The sequence below is a fragment of the Rattus norvegicus genome, chromosome 5 (assembly GCF_036323735.1).
Source record: "Rattus norvegicus strain BN/NHsdMcwi chromosome 5, GRCr8, whole genome shotgun sequence".
NCBI classification, from domain to species: Eukaryota; Metazoa; Chordata; class Mammalia; order Rodentia; family Muridae; genus Rattus; species Rattus norvegicus.
In genome coordinates this window covers 83708240-83724665 of record NC_086023.1, presented here as the reverse complement: position 1 = coordinate 83724665, position 16426 = coordinate 83708240, and the positions used below count along the sequence as shown (strand labels likewise).

The window sequence follows — 16426 nt, the reverse complement described above, 5'->3', positions numbered from 1 at the left end:
ACACCACTATCATAATCACCACCAAAATATTAGCTGTCCTACAATTAACTTAGTCAACAGTACTACTACCACCATCACCCTTGTCCTCAGTACAAAATCTTCTCTTAAGTGAATATTCTCCAAGCAAGATGCCTATATCCTCTCAGTTCCTCAGAACTCTGAGAAAAACTATTTTTACCCTGGAAAATGAAGTTATATGAAAATCAACAAGTTATTCCAATCACACCCGTAGGAAGCAACCATCAACAAGTAAACTATTTCTGTCTTATTTCAAGGTATAGGCTTCTGACCCTCCATTCTTCATATCCCTGAAATTTTTACTACGAAGTATTCCTTTTGTGGATGGTGAAAAACCAGGGTTTGGAAGGGTAGAAAAGCTGTGGGACAGATGTATCACCAGGGAATAGCATTTACCTCAGAGGGCTATGATATGACAAAGTGATGGAGATGATATGAAAGAGCAATAGCAAACTACATCATACATACGTCATCCACAAATGGGCATGCTTATTTTTCCTTTTTCTTTTTTCTATTACTTTCTTCCTTGCCTCCATTCTTTCATTTATGATGCTAGAGAATACCTTCTACTATAGGACACTCCTGGTAGCCCTAGCAAGGCAATGGTGCATGATGGGGACCTTCCTTAGAACAGGGTAGAATCTTGCGTAATCCCATAATTCTAGATACCCTGTCTGGAATTGGCTTTTCTCATCCAAAGGTTGTAAGCCAGCAGCTTCCAGGCTACACAAGCCACAGAAATGTTTGCTTTGGCATACTAGTATTATAGAGATTTGAAATTATTAAAAGCAAAAAGATATTTCAATATGAATGAAACTCCAGATTTATCATACAAACACACACACACACACACACACACACACAGAGAGAGAGAGAGAGAGAGAGAGAGACAGAGACAGAGACAGAGACAGAGACAGAAACACAGAGAGAGAGACATAGAGAGAGGAAAATATGGCCTACATGAAGCCACATTTTCACATTGCTGTATTTGGCAATAACCAACTTCAATCTGGAAATAGCTTTTTAAAACATGATGTCCAGTGTCTGGGATTGGGAGTAGGAGTGCTGGTGCTAGAGTTAGTGGTTAAAATGCTTGCTGTGAGAAACCGAGAACCTGAGTTCAATCCTCAGAACCCATAATAAGGTGGTTCTGACTTTGCAAGCTTGTTTTCTAACTTTTGCAAACATATGCAGGAACATGACACACACATCATACACATACACATACACATACACATACACATACACATACACATACTCATATACATACACATAGCAATGATGTCTTTCATGTTTTCCTATAATTACTAGCATGTCTTACACATTTCTAGTACCAAGCTAGAGGCTTTCCCATCTATTATTGGGTTTGTATCTCCTCGTTTTTTTTCAATTAGAAGAGTCTAATGTACTTGTGTCTCTGACGAGTTTATGGTATATGTGCCTCAAGGGTTATTGAAAAAGGAATAACTAATTTGAAAAAAAAAACATGGTTTCTATCATCATAGCAATTAAGTGTGCTCATGAATAAAACTCATAACATATTATATGAATCCATTTATATGAACTTCAAAATTAAGTACCGTTAACCTGTAATGATAAATACATAAACAGTGATTGCCTTGGTGATGAAGGCATCATTTGCTAAAGGTGTGGTAGTCTTCTGACTCTCTGGAAAGTTTTACATTCTGATACGGTACTGGTTATGCAGGCACACACGAGCATAAGAACTTACTAAGTCCCATGCTTAATAGTGGTGTATAAATTTCATATCAAGGAAAAGAAGAGTGCTTTCTCTACACCAATAAAGTTTTGTTTTAAGTCCGGTTCTATATACAGGAATGTCTATGGTAGTTTTGTCAGTCTTTCTGAGTTTCTGAAATATTTCCAGTAAATAGTCCAGTGACCAAAACTAATAGGTTTCTGTTTTTAAAATATTATAACATACAGAGCAATAGGTTCAGCTCGCTTCCCCGTCTACCCCACCTGCCTGGATCTATGTGTGCTTGAGCTTTGAACACCTGACCTGTTCCAAACTCTCATTTCAATAATGGGAAATTGTAGCCTAGAAACACAATAGGATTTGCTCCAGAATATTCAGTCTGAAGGTGCCACGTTGTATTGATTATTTTTCACATCTGTGATGAGATCACTAACAGAAGTAAAATTTGGAACTATTTACTATTTACTGTACTTGTGGGGTACATGGGATTCAGAGGTGACACTTCCTTGTGTCTTTCCAATTTGGTGTTCAGTGATAAGCACTGAGAGGCCTTGACATCCTACAGAGTGGGAGTGTTTACACCAGAGGTATGGAAAATACCATAAATCAGAGCTCATGGGTTTGCATTTGTATGTGTGCATGCATGTGTACAGCCCTTCTTACTAAGAATTTTCTAGAACATTCCTTGCAAACAGTCAATAAGTGCCTTGTCTTAGTTGTTATTCTACATCCTGTAGGAGATGCAGGGGTGGCTAAAATAATTTTGTGGTGGAGAGGGTCCTTCTCTGATATTTCATTTCCTCCACTGAAACAATAGAAACTCAATTCCAGCCACTACATAGGGATGCATCTGGGGGGTGAGTGGGAGACAAGGAACATGGCTGAGATGGTTGGGAAAAGACTGCTCACAGCAGGTATCTATTAAATGTCAGTTCTGGTTTCAAACTCTTACCCAAGGGCAAAGGTGGCTAAGTGGGAGCAGAGCCATATTCTCTACCATCCTCCTCACATAGGTGCATTGGAGCCACCTCTTAGAAGACCTAGGAGTCATCCAACACCTCCCTGGGCCTGGAGATGCCTACACTAGCCTCCTCTCAGCAGCAATCATTGTTCATGGGGCAAGGGTGCAGCAGAGGCCAGCATTGCTGCTTTATTCCTGGAAGTCATCAATCTATGCCCTTCACTCCCTCACTTTTCCTACATTCTTTTCCTCTTGTATAATGAGGCCTCCAGAGACTGGTGGAGGTCTGAACCTCGTTACAGCTCTCTTGGTAGTCTAGCATCAATAAAGGCAAGCAAACCAGGGAAGGGGGGTTGGAGGCTGTGACAGGTAGCGAGTGGGCAACTCAAGGAGGGGGTACAGCTTGTGGTCTTTCAAATCCCTGAATTTATTTCACAATAAATTACTACTTAATGCTCTAGTATCCAGAGTTCATAGAGGAAAAGGTAAGAATTCACTTAGTGGGTAAGAAAGGACTTAAGTAGGAGCTGGGCCAAGCCTCGGTCTGAATTTGTCAGGGAATTCTCTTGTGTGGGGAGGCACTCCTCTGTTTAGGAGCATGTGGGAGGTAGTGTGGGATAGCAGTGGGAGATTCGACCAGTCTGGAGTCCTGATAAGTAGGTGAGGATGCATTTCCATGTGACCTTGACCTACTCCCAGACTGTAATCTTCAGGTCTCTAGTGTAGGCTCAGGGGCTTGGGCTGATAGATCTCCAGCTTTCTGAGGTGTCTTACACGTGAACAGGATCTGTGGCTACTGCTGCATGAGTTCAGCTATTTCAAGCACCCTGGAGCATCAGTCTGGATGCTTTTATTGTTCTGGTTAAGAATGGGGAAAGTTATCCTGAGGTATAGGAGCTTATGGTTATGGAATAAGGGTATACTGTGTAGATAAAGAGATGAAGTCAGATTGAGGATGGTGGAAGTGTAGAAGGGAGAGGATGAAGCCAGTGAAAGAGATGGGAAATGAGAGAAATTGAAACAATGTTTCAAAGTAGAAGTAAAAGTAACACAAAGTGTGAAAAACAGAAGTAGAGGCAGGTAAGAGCAAGAGGAGAAAGAGGCAGGGGAAGGAGGAAAGGTGGATGTTGGTGTAGTCAGATAGCTGAGGGGTCTGGCCAAGTCCTCATGTTAGACTGCTGAGTAAGCCCTTGAAGAAAGTCTTCCCTCAGCTCATTTGAGAAACAGTACACCCTGTATCAGGTTATACCAAGCTATCCAGATCTCCATCTGCAGTAGACAGGCAGAAAACATCTCCCAAATCCCAGGCAGAAAGACTGGTGGATAGAAATATAGGTGAGATTTGCCTGCCCACCCTCTGCTCCTGTTACCCCATTGCTTCTGCAAGGTGAGGAGTCATTCTCAAAGGGATTTCTGGAAACCCCAGAACTATGCTGTCTTGGAAGATGAGAGTAGGTCCCAAATCATCTCTGGAGCCCTGGACTAGTCAGGTCACACAAGAGGAACTAAGAACCAATGGTGTCCTCAAGGTCAGCTTGGTAGTGGTACCACTCCAGGGCATCAACCATCATCTGTCCAGGAGCCAGACAGCCTGGTGCCATGGAAAGGTTAGTATTGAGAGTGAGCATCATGTCTGACCTCTCTTTCTCGGATACCTGAGATGATAGCAGCTTCTGTAAGTACAGAGTACACAGGAAAGGATACAGGCTGAGGTTCAAGTATTCCTGTATGCGAAACTCCAGCTACCTGAATGCATTGTGAACTGTACTAACTCTAGGCTCAACTAGTCACTTATACTAAATATCCCATGTTGGGTGCATTACACCAAGTAAGGAAAGCGTTAGAGAAGTTGGAAGAGATTGAGGCAATGAAAAGTTCAATCACACGGAGCTGCTAGAGACACCAACGAGCCCTATCCTTATGAGTACAGACTACACAGGCAGACACTAGAGCAGGATCCAATTCTATGTCCCTAACTATGCACTTGTCTCAATTTCCTCACTTGTATACCAGGCACCTGTAGGAGCGTAAATGCATGGCTTTTAGGAAAAAAGCTGATGAGGTGTAGTAAAAAAATTATAGATGGAAAAATTGTGGGAAAAAAAACTCCCTCCAAAAACAGATGTGATTAAATGAGATACTATACACAGAAGGATGATCTTGGCTAGAGCAAAGGCTTAGTAGGAGCTCAACAATGGCGTTTTCTTCCTTGTTAGCCATAGTGAGATGGCCCTAGTCACTCACCTGTACTCGTGTGGGGTTCATCCAATGGGGAATGTCACGCACCGTCAAGTTAACAGGCAGGATAATGGACTCGCTGTTGTGGTCCAGGCACGAGGTGGCACACTCTGACCCTGAAAGGAAGGGAAGCACAAGGTAAAGTAATGGCTCAGCCACATCTCCACATACCTATGGGTCACCATGCTCAGGGAAAGCACTGGTTTTTCTGCCCAGTGGATTTGGCTATCAACCCAGGCAGTGGGAAGGAGAGGATTCCTTTGGCAGAGTCACCTCAGATCTCTTTGGCTCCTACCTCTTATCCAACTAACGACTATCACCACAGTGACTAGCCCAGAGCTTAACTTTTCCATATGTTATCTCTACCAGAAAGCCTGTCCAATCCTCCCTACATGCCACTCAGTGTAAAAATATTGGGCCAAATCTTTCTAGCAAGTAATCTTTTCATTGAGCCATTCTAAGCATCCCTTTCCAGATATGTACATGTATAACACACACACACACACACACACATACACCTTATACAGTGCTCTCCTTCTTATCATATTAATATTGTCTTCAATCTAAAAGAAAGTGGCAACTGGGTTTGCACACTTTAAACAATGTTAAGAGGTAAAAATGAGGAGAGGAGAGGAAGGGATGGGAGAGGAGGAAAGGGAGGGGGAGAGGAGAAGAGAGGAGAAGAGAGGAGACGAGGGGAGAGGAGAGGGCAGAAGAGAACAGAAGAGAAGAGAAGAGAAGAGAAAGCAGTGGGGAGGCAGGGAGATGATTCTTAAAAAATGTGTATACTGAATTTGCAACTTAATTATATTCAAATATAAGTAAATATAAAATATTAAACCTGTAAAAACAAAGAAAGAAAGAAAAGAAGGAAGGAAGGAAGAAAGAAGGAAGGAAGGAAGAAAGAAAGAAAGAAAGAAAGAAAGAAAGAAAGAAAGAAAGAAAGAAAGAAAGAAAGAGAGAAAGAGAGAGAGAAAGAAAGGTTAAGAACCATTTCACCATAACCTAGGCAGTGATGTCTTTGATCCTGCCAGGTGGCTTCCTTATGTCATTCCACTTTCCTGAAAATCCGGCGCCATGTTGAGACAGGGGTCTTCAGTGGCATTTCTTAAGTAGGTGAGCCAAGGCACATGGAAGTCACCTCTCTCTGTTGCCATGCAGAAAGCCCAGGCTTAAACACAGTTCTCCTAACTTTCAGGCTTGGTTATGGAGTAAGCTACATCCACACAGAAAAGTGGCAATGGGGAGTAGAGGACCACACGAAAACAGGAAATGAATATAAAAGGAGACAAAGACAAATGATGACTAATGAAAAGAGAGGGACAGATGTCACTGAGCTGTCAGAAAAATTCTGTGGCACACCATATGTTGTTTGCTATGAGACCAATTCTAAAGGAGTTTTGAGTGAGCAGAGATGAAACAAAGCTGTAATGATAAAATTATCTTGGAAAGAGGTGTTTCCTCTGGATAATAGACAATGACAGTCTATCCCAAGAAATGAGGAAAAGGGAAGAGGATGGGAAGAGGAAAAACTGGTTGTTATCTGACATTGTCTCTCCCTCCTTCTTTCCCTCTTTCTTCTGTTCTTTCTTGTTCTGTCTCTTCTCCCACATGCCAGACTCAGGACCAAGCTGCAATGTTGTGATATATGAGCCACAGTTGGCATCAGCACAGAGGGCTGATTTCACCAGGCCCTTGCTTCTTCCAGGAAAGGAGTGACTTCCCCAGGAGCTCATGATGGGCACACATGTTCTAAAGGTTACTTGGGGAAGGACCAACGAAGGATCGGAGTGGTGGGTCTTCAGTCATCAATTTGACCCCAACCTTGTCCTAATACAAGGTTTATAACAATCCCCTCTCCATAAGGAAATGGGATTCCTGGGTAGGGGTGTTGCTGGGACTAAATGAGAGCCACTAGAAAATAAATAGTCGAGGGAAAACAGATTTCTCCCATTTCTTTCACTGCTTCCATCAGTATTCTCAAGCTACCCACTTCTTTTTCTGCTTTCCTATTAGAGGTTCCCACCCACCAATTGACAACCCTGAACTATCCATATGATGAGCACCCAGGCTACCATGGTAACATGAGTTTGAAGGGGCAAGAAAGCAACAGAGGACTGGTATCATAAGAATCTACTCTCCTGCTTTGGTTATATAAAATTCACACCAGGTGAATGACGAATACCACCACTCAGTGTCTATACTATTCTCAGTCATAGGTGTTGAAAGACATGCACACCCATGAGGAATAATAGAAAAGAGGGAAGCTTGGCATTGGGATACAGCAGCCACTGTTTCAGACACCTGTTGCCCCAACTGTCTAGAATGATTATGTGACAAGACTTCATAAACCCTCATTTCTCCATAATTCTTCTGGTCAGGCCCCCTTAGTGATTCCATAAGATCTTAATCAGAGGAGAGAAACTGGATGCTTGCTGTCCTTGGACACAGGCAGGTGCTAGAATGGTAAACAATGTGCAAGAATGCTGGTGCTTGCTCTAAGTTCAGATGGCAACAGTTTCTGCTTTCTGACTTTCTGTGTTTCCATCTTCAAAAAGAGATGGGACAGCCCTAGGAACCTTCTGTGTCCATCCACAGACCTGTGTGCTCCTGGACACACAGTGACAATTCTTGTCATGGTTCATAAAGAACATGTTGGCTTTGTATATGTTCACATAACCTTCTGTGCCAGACAACCCTGGAAACATTCTTAGACATCATATTGGACATGACTATGGACATTAGGGCATCATCTTAATGCGGTAAGATGCCCTTACATCAGGTTCTATATGCTCTAAGTTTACACACACACACACACACACACACACACACAAGCTGAAGGTTGAAAAAGCCTTTTATTCCCCAAAGGTAGCCAGGAAGAGAGGTGAGCCTTTGGAGTTAGTCAAACCTCAGGACTTGGGCAAGTTCCCTTGTCCATTCAAGGTTTTATCTCTCATCTGTTAAACTTGATTAAAAGGATCAGTCACGAAGTCCTTTTGGGGATCAGAGTTTGAACAGCACCAAATGCTCTTGGGTCCTGTGCATGAGATATATTCTACAGTTCATCATGAAAGCCGCCACAGTGGACCCTGTATGCTGTCATACTTCCTACTCATTGGTCTCTTGGTTTCAGCTTCTTCTCCCTAGAATATGTGACAAAGTCTAGCAAATCTCTGGGTAAGCATCAGTTCCTCTGGGTATTTCTTTGTCCTAATTGGCCACTGACAGCTTTTCTGTTCTAAAGCTGTGCACATTTGCCGACCATATAATATATAGTATAACCAGGATCCTGGTCCTGAGTTCCTTGGTGAGAAGGCAGAGTTTGCTTCATTCTTCTCTGTCTCCTTCACAAAGTCAGGTTTCATCTGGATATAACCTCAGAAAGTTCTAGGCACTAGCCTGAGCTCATGGATGGACATGCATACGCCACTGTTCCCCATCTAGACCCATCTTACCTATGGCATAGCCGTCAGGACACTGCAATTTGAGGTGACTGTTGAGTTGGTTTGGGGCTGAGCACTGGCCTTGCATCTCTCGGCAGACATGGAAGGAACCACTCCAAGTGCCGTCTTTCCGGCAGTGAATGGTGTTGCTCCCACGGCCCTGAACACCAGAGAAACACACACAGGAGGTCAGAGACTCAAGCTGTACAAAGGACATGCATCTCAGAATGAAAGGAGAAACAATGTGTCATTTCCCCACAGACTTAAAAGTTGTTCCAAAATAACTTGTTACTAATAGCTAAACCCCAGACATCTTGAAACAGGGGTATAGTTAGGACCTTGTGGAGAAACTGAAGACTCGGAGAAAACCAAAGCTTGCTCAGGTTTTTCCAGACTGACTAACGACAAGGCTTCCTAAATTCTAGACTAATGGTCTTTGGGAAATTATGATTAGAGTAACTATGCCTTATATTTGTTTTATGTTACTGCTGTTTTTATTGAGAAGTCATACACAGACAATAAAATGTAAGCATCGTGCAGGGAAGTCATAGAAAAAGACAGCTGTGCACAGCACTTTCATTCTTTTTAGACCCGAGAAAGCAGCCCAGGTGAGAAGTTTTCTCTTCCAAGGTACTTCTAGCTATGATGGCCACAAGAGGGTTCTGAGGGGGTTACTTGTCAAGGCAGTATCTATTCTTGGTTCTTTAAGGTAAGAAACAGGTTGTTCCTCATTCTCCTGTAAGCAAGTAGGAAAGTGCAGTTTGAAGATATACCCTTGCATTACGACCCACTCAACATGAGAAACCTATCAGACTAGAAGTTGGATGGTGCTCCCAGAAGGCAAAGCAGGAATGGGAGGACATTCCTGGAAGAAGGAAGCTCACAGACAAATGCCGGACAGTGTGGTAACCATGGGTGAGGGAGATGTAGTTCTGTTGAGACTTGAGGGAGGCGTGAAGGAGAGAAGTGCACAGTAGGTATGAATCTTTGATGCTGACTTCGGGAGACTGGATTGTACTGAAAACAAGCAAGACAACTACCCTTTCAGGATGGATCAAGAGGCTCTGCAGGGGCCTAGATACTGCCTTGACTCATCTCCCTGTGTCCTCACAGCCTGCCGGTAATGTAGGCCACTCAGTCTACCACTTGTCTCATTGCAGATGCTTTTGTTCATTTAGACTAGTTGCTTGACTAAAGATGGAATGAATATGTGGGATTTTTTTAACTAATCAGGAAATAAATGGATTCATGGCCAGAAAAAATAAAGGCATAAATGTCTTAGCAAATGAATGAGGGAATACACAATGAATGTCTAGGAGATAAAATGTGAAAAGGCTGAAATGGACTGATGCTTCCTTGTCTTTACACACACACACACACACACACACACACACACACACACACACACACACACACACACACCAGCTGCAGCTGCATAGAATAAGAACTGAGAAACTGAGAAGAGAAAGGGGCCCCTCTTGAGGTCTGTCCGGGGCCAGCAGGAGTTTTGCACCATTATGAGAGAAGCTCCTCTGCCTGTAGGAGAATGTGGCCCATCTGAGCTTGCAGTTACGCAGAAACTAAGAGGGCCTCATTCAGTGGCTTGTTGTGGGCTTGTGGCAAGCTTATGCAGTTTCATGGGACTTTAGAGAACTTGGACTTTCCCTCTTGGAGCCCCAGCTCTAAGCCCCATGATTCTGCTCGGTACTCAGGGGAGTAGGAAATTGACCCCAATTTCCTGGATCCTTGGCCTGGGACTATGATGCATTTGGCCTCCAGCCTCTCAAGGCCTGCAGACCTCAGCACTACATGGGCCAGAGTTGGCTGAGGAGCAAGGTTTGCAGCAGAGGATGTATTAGAGCTAACTGGAACCTACTCAGGGAGTTTCAATTCCCAGAGGCCTCACTGTGGAAGGTGGGAACATAAGGTACTGGTCTTACTTTCTCAAGACTCCCCCTCTCTCTCCTTCTCCTGCTTGGTTCATCTGGAGCTTTCTGTGGCTAAATCTGCCTTAAAAATATGGCCCCCACCTGCTAAGACACTTTAGCCTTCAGAAGAAGGCAAGCATGTGGGCTAGCACTCCCATAGCTTCCATATGGAACACAGAGATTTCTAGCCCCACCTCTTGGCTATACATGTGGCCTTCATTCTACTCAAGTAAACACACCATTTCCCTGCCTGTATTGCTGGTTTATCATATCTGGTACCTTTTTTCTGTGCTATTCCCTCTAAATGGCAACTTTGCAGAAGCTTCTAGATGTTCCAGTCTCTGCTAGGGCTACTTCCTGTTGTGCTCAGCATTTGCTGACCATCTGATAATGAGGATATCCTTGATGACTGCTCTGTCTAATTTGAGCACAGACAAGCCAATGTAGTTGAGCATCCAATCTGAGAGCACTACTTCTGTGGGTGTTGTCGGGGAACCAAACCAACTGAATGTGTTAGATTCCAAATGCACAAGCCAAGTCCTAGCACAAGACATGACTTTACCTGCTAAAGTAAAATAGTGAACAAGAGGACTGTGCATCCTTCACCGAAACTGCATTCCTCTCTGTGCTTATCTATGACTATAAAAGTCATGTTCCACTCTCTTTATACCCCCTATCTTGTTAGCCAAGAAAACTACACAGAGCTGAAACTGCTTACAACTATATTATTTGAACTATGACACTGTCAATGTTCTAAAAAATCATTTTAACTACTGGGTGGAAGAGAAACTGGATCCTATGTCAAATCTGAAAACTGAGGCTCACTACAAGAAAGAAACAAGTAATGGATATTATAGTGATGGTTACAACTGTACCAGTTCAAATGTCAGTTCTCTAATATTCCAGATCTGGGACCTGAGAGAGTTTATTCATGGACCTGTGCCTCAGTTTCTTCAACTGTTAAGGGACATTGAGTCTTCAGCCTAAAGGAGTCATCATGACAACCAAGTGGTCAATTTATGGAAGTATTTAAGATCTAATATGCATGACGCAGAGCTATGCATTAATCATGGCTCCTAACTTCTCTGCTGCAATAGGGAACTTGGGAATCAAGACAACCCTTTGTGCCTTTCCTACAGTGGAAGGGGAACAAACAAAAGGAAAAGAAAGACAATGAGTAGAAGAAGAAATAAGCCAAACCACGACAGAGGTTGTTATAGCATCAAAGTCAGCCAGAGACAGATAGCAGGGGACAGGATGAGCATCAGCTATGGAAATCTGGATCTACCATGTCCTTCCTACTTGTATAACACAGCACATACTACCAACCTCCAAGAATCCCTTCCATGGTTGCATGTGTAAGTAGAACAGAAATGTCCAATATATTTATGTGAAACAATCAGTATGAAGCAGACAGGCAAATGTCATGAGCATCACCTGAAGAAAGGGCTTGTTGCAAAAGAGATGAGTCGTGCTAATAATAATTTGTTTTGAGAGCTGGCACTGCTAGTCACTTGTGTGGCTTTCCTTTCTGGGTGTTAGTGGAGCCACCTGCAAGCTGAGTAGGTTGTATGACAATCTCTGAGCATTTGCCAAATTCTAATGGCACATGATTCTGCCTTTTCATCCCTTTCTCAAGGCAACCCTGAAATAAGACACTGTTTCTACACCCATAGAGTGTGGAACCATGGAAGTCTGCATCCATGAGAGTTCATATAGTCTGAGCCAACACTATGCTATTGTGGCACAAAGAACTACATACCCACCATCTGTCTCCCCTGCAAGGAAATGGCCATGCTCCTGATTCAACTCTTCTCCTTCTTGTCTTCCAGGAACTCCTGCTGAGTTCTGGAAACCCATTATTACATGTACTACTTGACCCATGAAGCACTTAGCCTTTGTCCTCTCCTGCTTCAAGTGTCTGCCATAGACCCTGATCCTATCTAAAGACAGGCTACTTCTCTAATCAGTTGCAGAACTCCTGCAGAGCTTTTCACTATGTCCTGGGACTCCATTATCTCTCCACACATTCAATACCTTCTAAGTCCCATTAAATCTAGAGAGGATTAGCACTTCTCACTTCTTGCCAGCTGTCTGGAGAGCAAACTTCGCCCTTTGTCACCAGCCTGCCCTGGAAGTAACTGGGGACAGTGGATGAGTGTGGCAGAATAGTCTCGATATCCCCTACGGACACAGAGTTATAGGCAAAATTTTAGACACTGTAGGCCTTCGTTTTGTGTCTGTCAAATGGGGAGATGATTTCTTGTTGAGGTGTTTTTTTGAATAGAAAGAAAAAAAAAGTCTGTTAACACCAGCCTAGAACCCTTAAAACCCTCAAATTAAAAAAAAATCAATGTTATGATTATTCAGGCTTTCCACCATGATTTAGTGGGACAGGAACATCAAAACTGAAATGTTGAGTATGTAAGTATAAAAATGACTATTGACATTTAAATGTGAGCTCTGACATGATGTCTCACATCTAAAATCTCCACACTGAGGAGGTAAGAAGAAAGGGTTGTCATGAGGTGCAGGGAGGCTTGTCTGGACTACGTGGTGAGATACTATATCAGAAAACAAATAGATAAAATAACTTGGTTGAGAGAAGGTCTCATGTTTCATGTAGCCAAGGCTTGCCTCAAACTCACAGTGTAAGTCAAGACTAGACTTGAACTGCTAATTTTTCTGCCTCTACTTGCCACAGGTAGGGATTAGTTACAGACACTAGAATGTATACCTCAAATAAAAAACAATGTTTTAATATTAAGTGTAGTTTAATATTTAACTACCTGGACATTATAACCATATTCTAAATACTTCAGTGACATATGTCTGGAGACACAAAACAGATCTGGTAGACACAGGTTCTATTTGGGCAAGGTAAGAAGTTTCCACACAACTTATATGGGTAAATGCCACTTCTGAGACTTTGGGGAAGTAGCCAGCATAAGGCTATCTTTCAATCTGTTGCCTGTGTTTCTAGGCTCTACGGAAGTTTAAATCAGCTTCAGAGATCTCTCTACGCTATAACCATAAAAACAGGCTATTCTATTTGTACCTTCCTGGGGGCTGCTGCTTACTGTGGCATAGGCCCCCTCACTGCACATCTCTGGCTTTACCTGCATCTATTCCCTGCTACCACCAAAATTATGAGGCAGGCTTTACTATTTCTCTTCATGTTATATGCAGGGAAACAAGTTTGATGAGTTATGGAATTTGTCCCTTAGTGGAGGAGTAGGGTAGTAACGTCAGCATTTGAACTCAGATCTCACATCCTACTGGCTTCCTTGGAGGAAGGACTCAATGATGTGGAATTTTTTAAATTCTGCCTGTAGTAGCAGTGGAGAGAGTATGTGACTCTCCCCTGTAGTAGCCTCTGCCCTTCTATGCCAGGATCTGTAACTTGTTTTGGAAAGCTAAGAATCTCCATTCCATATAAGCCTTGCGTTCCTGCTGTGTTTACAGGCAGCGAGAGGGAATCTGAGGTGAACACTGGCGTTGGCTCTCAGGCCCTTGGTCTGAGGGTAGAGGAAATTCATTCTTAGTACAAACTAGAAACGTCAACTGTGTAAAGAGCCCACTTGGCACACACCTCCTCATTCTTTGAGCTGACAAGCCATACCCTGCTCCTTCGAGTCTAGCCTCTCCACGCACTGCCAAACAGCAACACTCCAGTCCTCTGATGAATTTACATTTTCCTCTCCTTTAAATACAAACTGCCCTTGAAAGCTACTTGGCAGGCGGCAGGCAGACTGGGTTTCAGTTTGATAACATGACCATGGCCAGAATATTATTTGGCTCAGGGATAACTGTTAGCAACAGTTTTGTGTGAGGGAGCGAAAGGGAGGTTGATCAGTCTTTGAAAGGCTGTGGCAATCTTGGTCCTTGCTTATTCCAGGACTCATGCTTCCTAGATGTTGGAGGACCCACATGATTCCTAGGAGTGATTCCCGGGAGTGGCCAGGATAGCCCTAGATATGTATGAATGTATGATGCACAAAACTTGGAAGCAATACCTACTAAAGTCAGCTTATCACAGAAGAGGCACCAGGTTCCTAATCTGACTGTTACTTCCTACTGACCTACTAGGTGCCTGGTAGCATCCTAAGTGCTGAAGACAGAGAGTGATTGAAAGAGGCAGTGGAAGGCTTTATAGTGTTGCGTAGGACCACTGTGAAGTAAATCAGAAACTTAGCATGAGTGGCTACTACTATGAATTGATAACCTGAGGAATGTGTAGCTTAGTTCAGATGTGGAGGGGACCTATGGACGACTCTTAGAGGAATTGCTTCTCAGAGGGGTAGAAGACAAGGAGTCAGAAAAGGGACTTGCTTAACAGATTCATAGATAGGTAGGGAATCTGGGTCTTCTAGGGTACAGACAGAGTATGAAATACTGCCTAATAGGGTTGAATTTTATCCCAAAGAAACAAAAAGATGCTGGCCTAGAATAGTTTAAAGCCAGAGACTTGGGATGACAAGAAAAGATATGATCAAGAGGCTGCATTGTGTGTGTGTGGGGGGGGGGAGACTATGGTGTTTTTTTCTTTATTAGGGTAGTTGCTTTGGGTACAGAGGGAACAGCTTTGGGGGTATTTTGGGAAGACTGGGTATGTCTGGGAATAGTTTAAATGTGGGAAAAGGAAGAAAGGGGTGTTAAGGGTGCTAAAAGTGCTAAGTTTTGCAGTGTTTGGTATTTGGCGGCTAAGAAATGAAGAACAGTGGGGATTTCACCCCTGAAGAAGTCTAGGCAGCTATATTCCAGCTTCACCTGGCTGCTGTTCCTTGCACACCCATAAGTCACAGAGCTAGACGGTCAAACCTGAGTGGTGGGATCTGTGGAAATGTGGTTTCTGTGGAATTCTGCACTCTTTTCAACTTTCCTTTTGCTTTTACGCCTCCCGACTTGTCCAACTGAGTGGCAGAGGTTGGGTATAGAAGTTGAACAGTATTTTTTCACAAAGTCCTTTCAGCAGAGGCAGCCAGGGACACTAGACTTACCTTTTAGTTACATTTGGCTTGAGATGAAACTCAAATCCATGCTGGCCCCTTCTGTTCTCCTTTGTTCTACACTGTACTCTCAAGTGTTCTCCCAACCTTAAGAAAGCCCTGTTTATAGGCTTCCAGGACCAACTGATGTCTGATAAGCATGGCCGCCCTTTGTCTGTAAAAGCTTTAAGAACAATATGGGTAGTAGGAAGTGGGCAGAGCTGATCAAAATCCTAGGCACGCCTACCAGAATGGCATAACAGATCAATCTTAACTGCTAAGAGGCCATACATGCATTTCTTTCAACATTTCTCATAAGTGTTTAAAAGTTCTAATGCTTAAAAAAATTTCCAAAGCTAAGAATCTCTGAATAAAATAGGCTTATAGAAAGACAATACAGCTCAGAGATCTTAACAAAAGAAGATACTGGGAGCCTTACTTCTCAGCTTCTACAAATGGTGATGTTGTCATTTTATAAGCTTGGCTGTGTAGACAGAGCCCTGACAACAGCAGTTGGTAGGGGAAAGAAGGCCTTGATCTCAGGGTTCAGTGGGCTTACCTGGGAGGCATCACTGTCTTCACACTTGATCCTACACTCACTATTGAACTGGAAGCCATTAGTGCACTGATAGAGCCCATGGAATTTGGGTGGAGGTGGGTCACAAGTCACCGGCACACATGTTCCCTCTTGCCAGCTGCCGTCTTGAGTACATTGAGTCTTGAAGGCCCGTCTTCAGGAAAGATGAGAGGATAGATATTGTAAGCATAACATGATTTGAATCGGAGCGCTAACAGGGCACCAACATTGTCTTCCTGTTCATAATCCCTGCCTGTATGAGGGATGCATGAGATGCGTGCACGATGGAGACCATGACTGGAAGCAAGAACTGGCCACAATGCAGAGCTGTGGAACCCAATGCCAAATGAAACATCTGCCATACAACCCCTACATTGGAGGTTCTGAGATCATTGCAGAAGAGGAAAGGCTGTAACACCAGAGGAACAAGGAGTTTGCTGCCATACTTTTGTTTCCTAGAAATATCAAGGCACAGTGAACTCTGATCAACATGGTTGCTTAAATATGACCTAACAAGGATGGCACCAATAGAGTGCTAACATTTAAAGGGGAA

The 16426-nt window shown here is 43.2% G+C and overlaps 1 protein-coding gene across 2 annotated transcripts in view; it reads right to left on the bottom strand.

The window, feature by feature from the left end:
- Pappa (pappalysin) overlaps window positions 1–16426 on the bottom strand; it is a 238007-nt gene that overhangs the window by 26699 nt on the left and 194882 nt on the right. For both annotated transcript variants that reach the window (NM_001401319.1, XM_039109884.2), the window contains 3 exons: window positions 15856–16027; window positions 8393–8540; window positions 4944–5053 (listed from right to left, as the gene is read on the bottom strand). In NM_001401319.1, the coding sequence (NP_001388248.1) occupies window positions 4944–5053; window positions 8393–8540; window positions 15856–16027 (430 nt within the window). The remainder of the gene's footprint in view (window positions 1–4943; window positions 5054–8392; window positions 8541–15855; window positions 16028–16426) is intronic.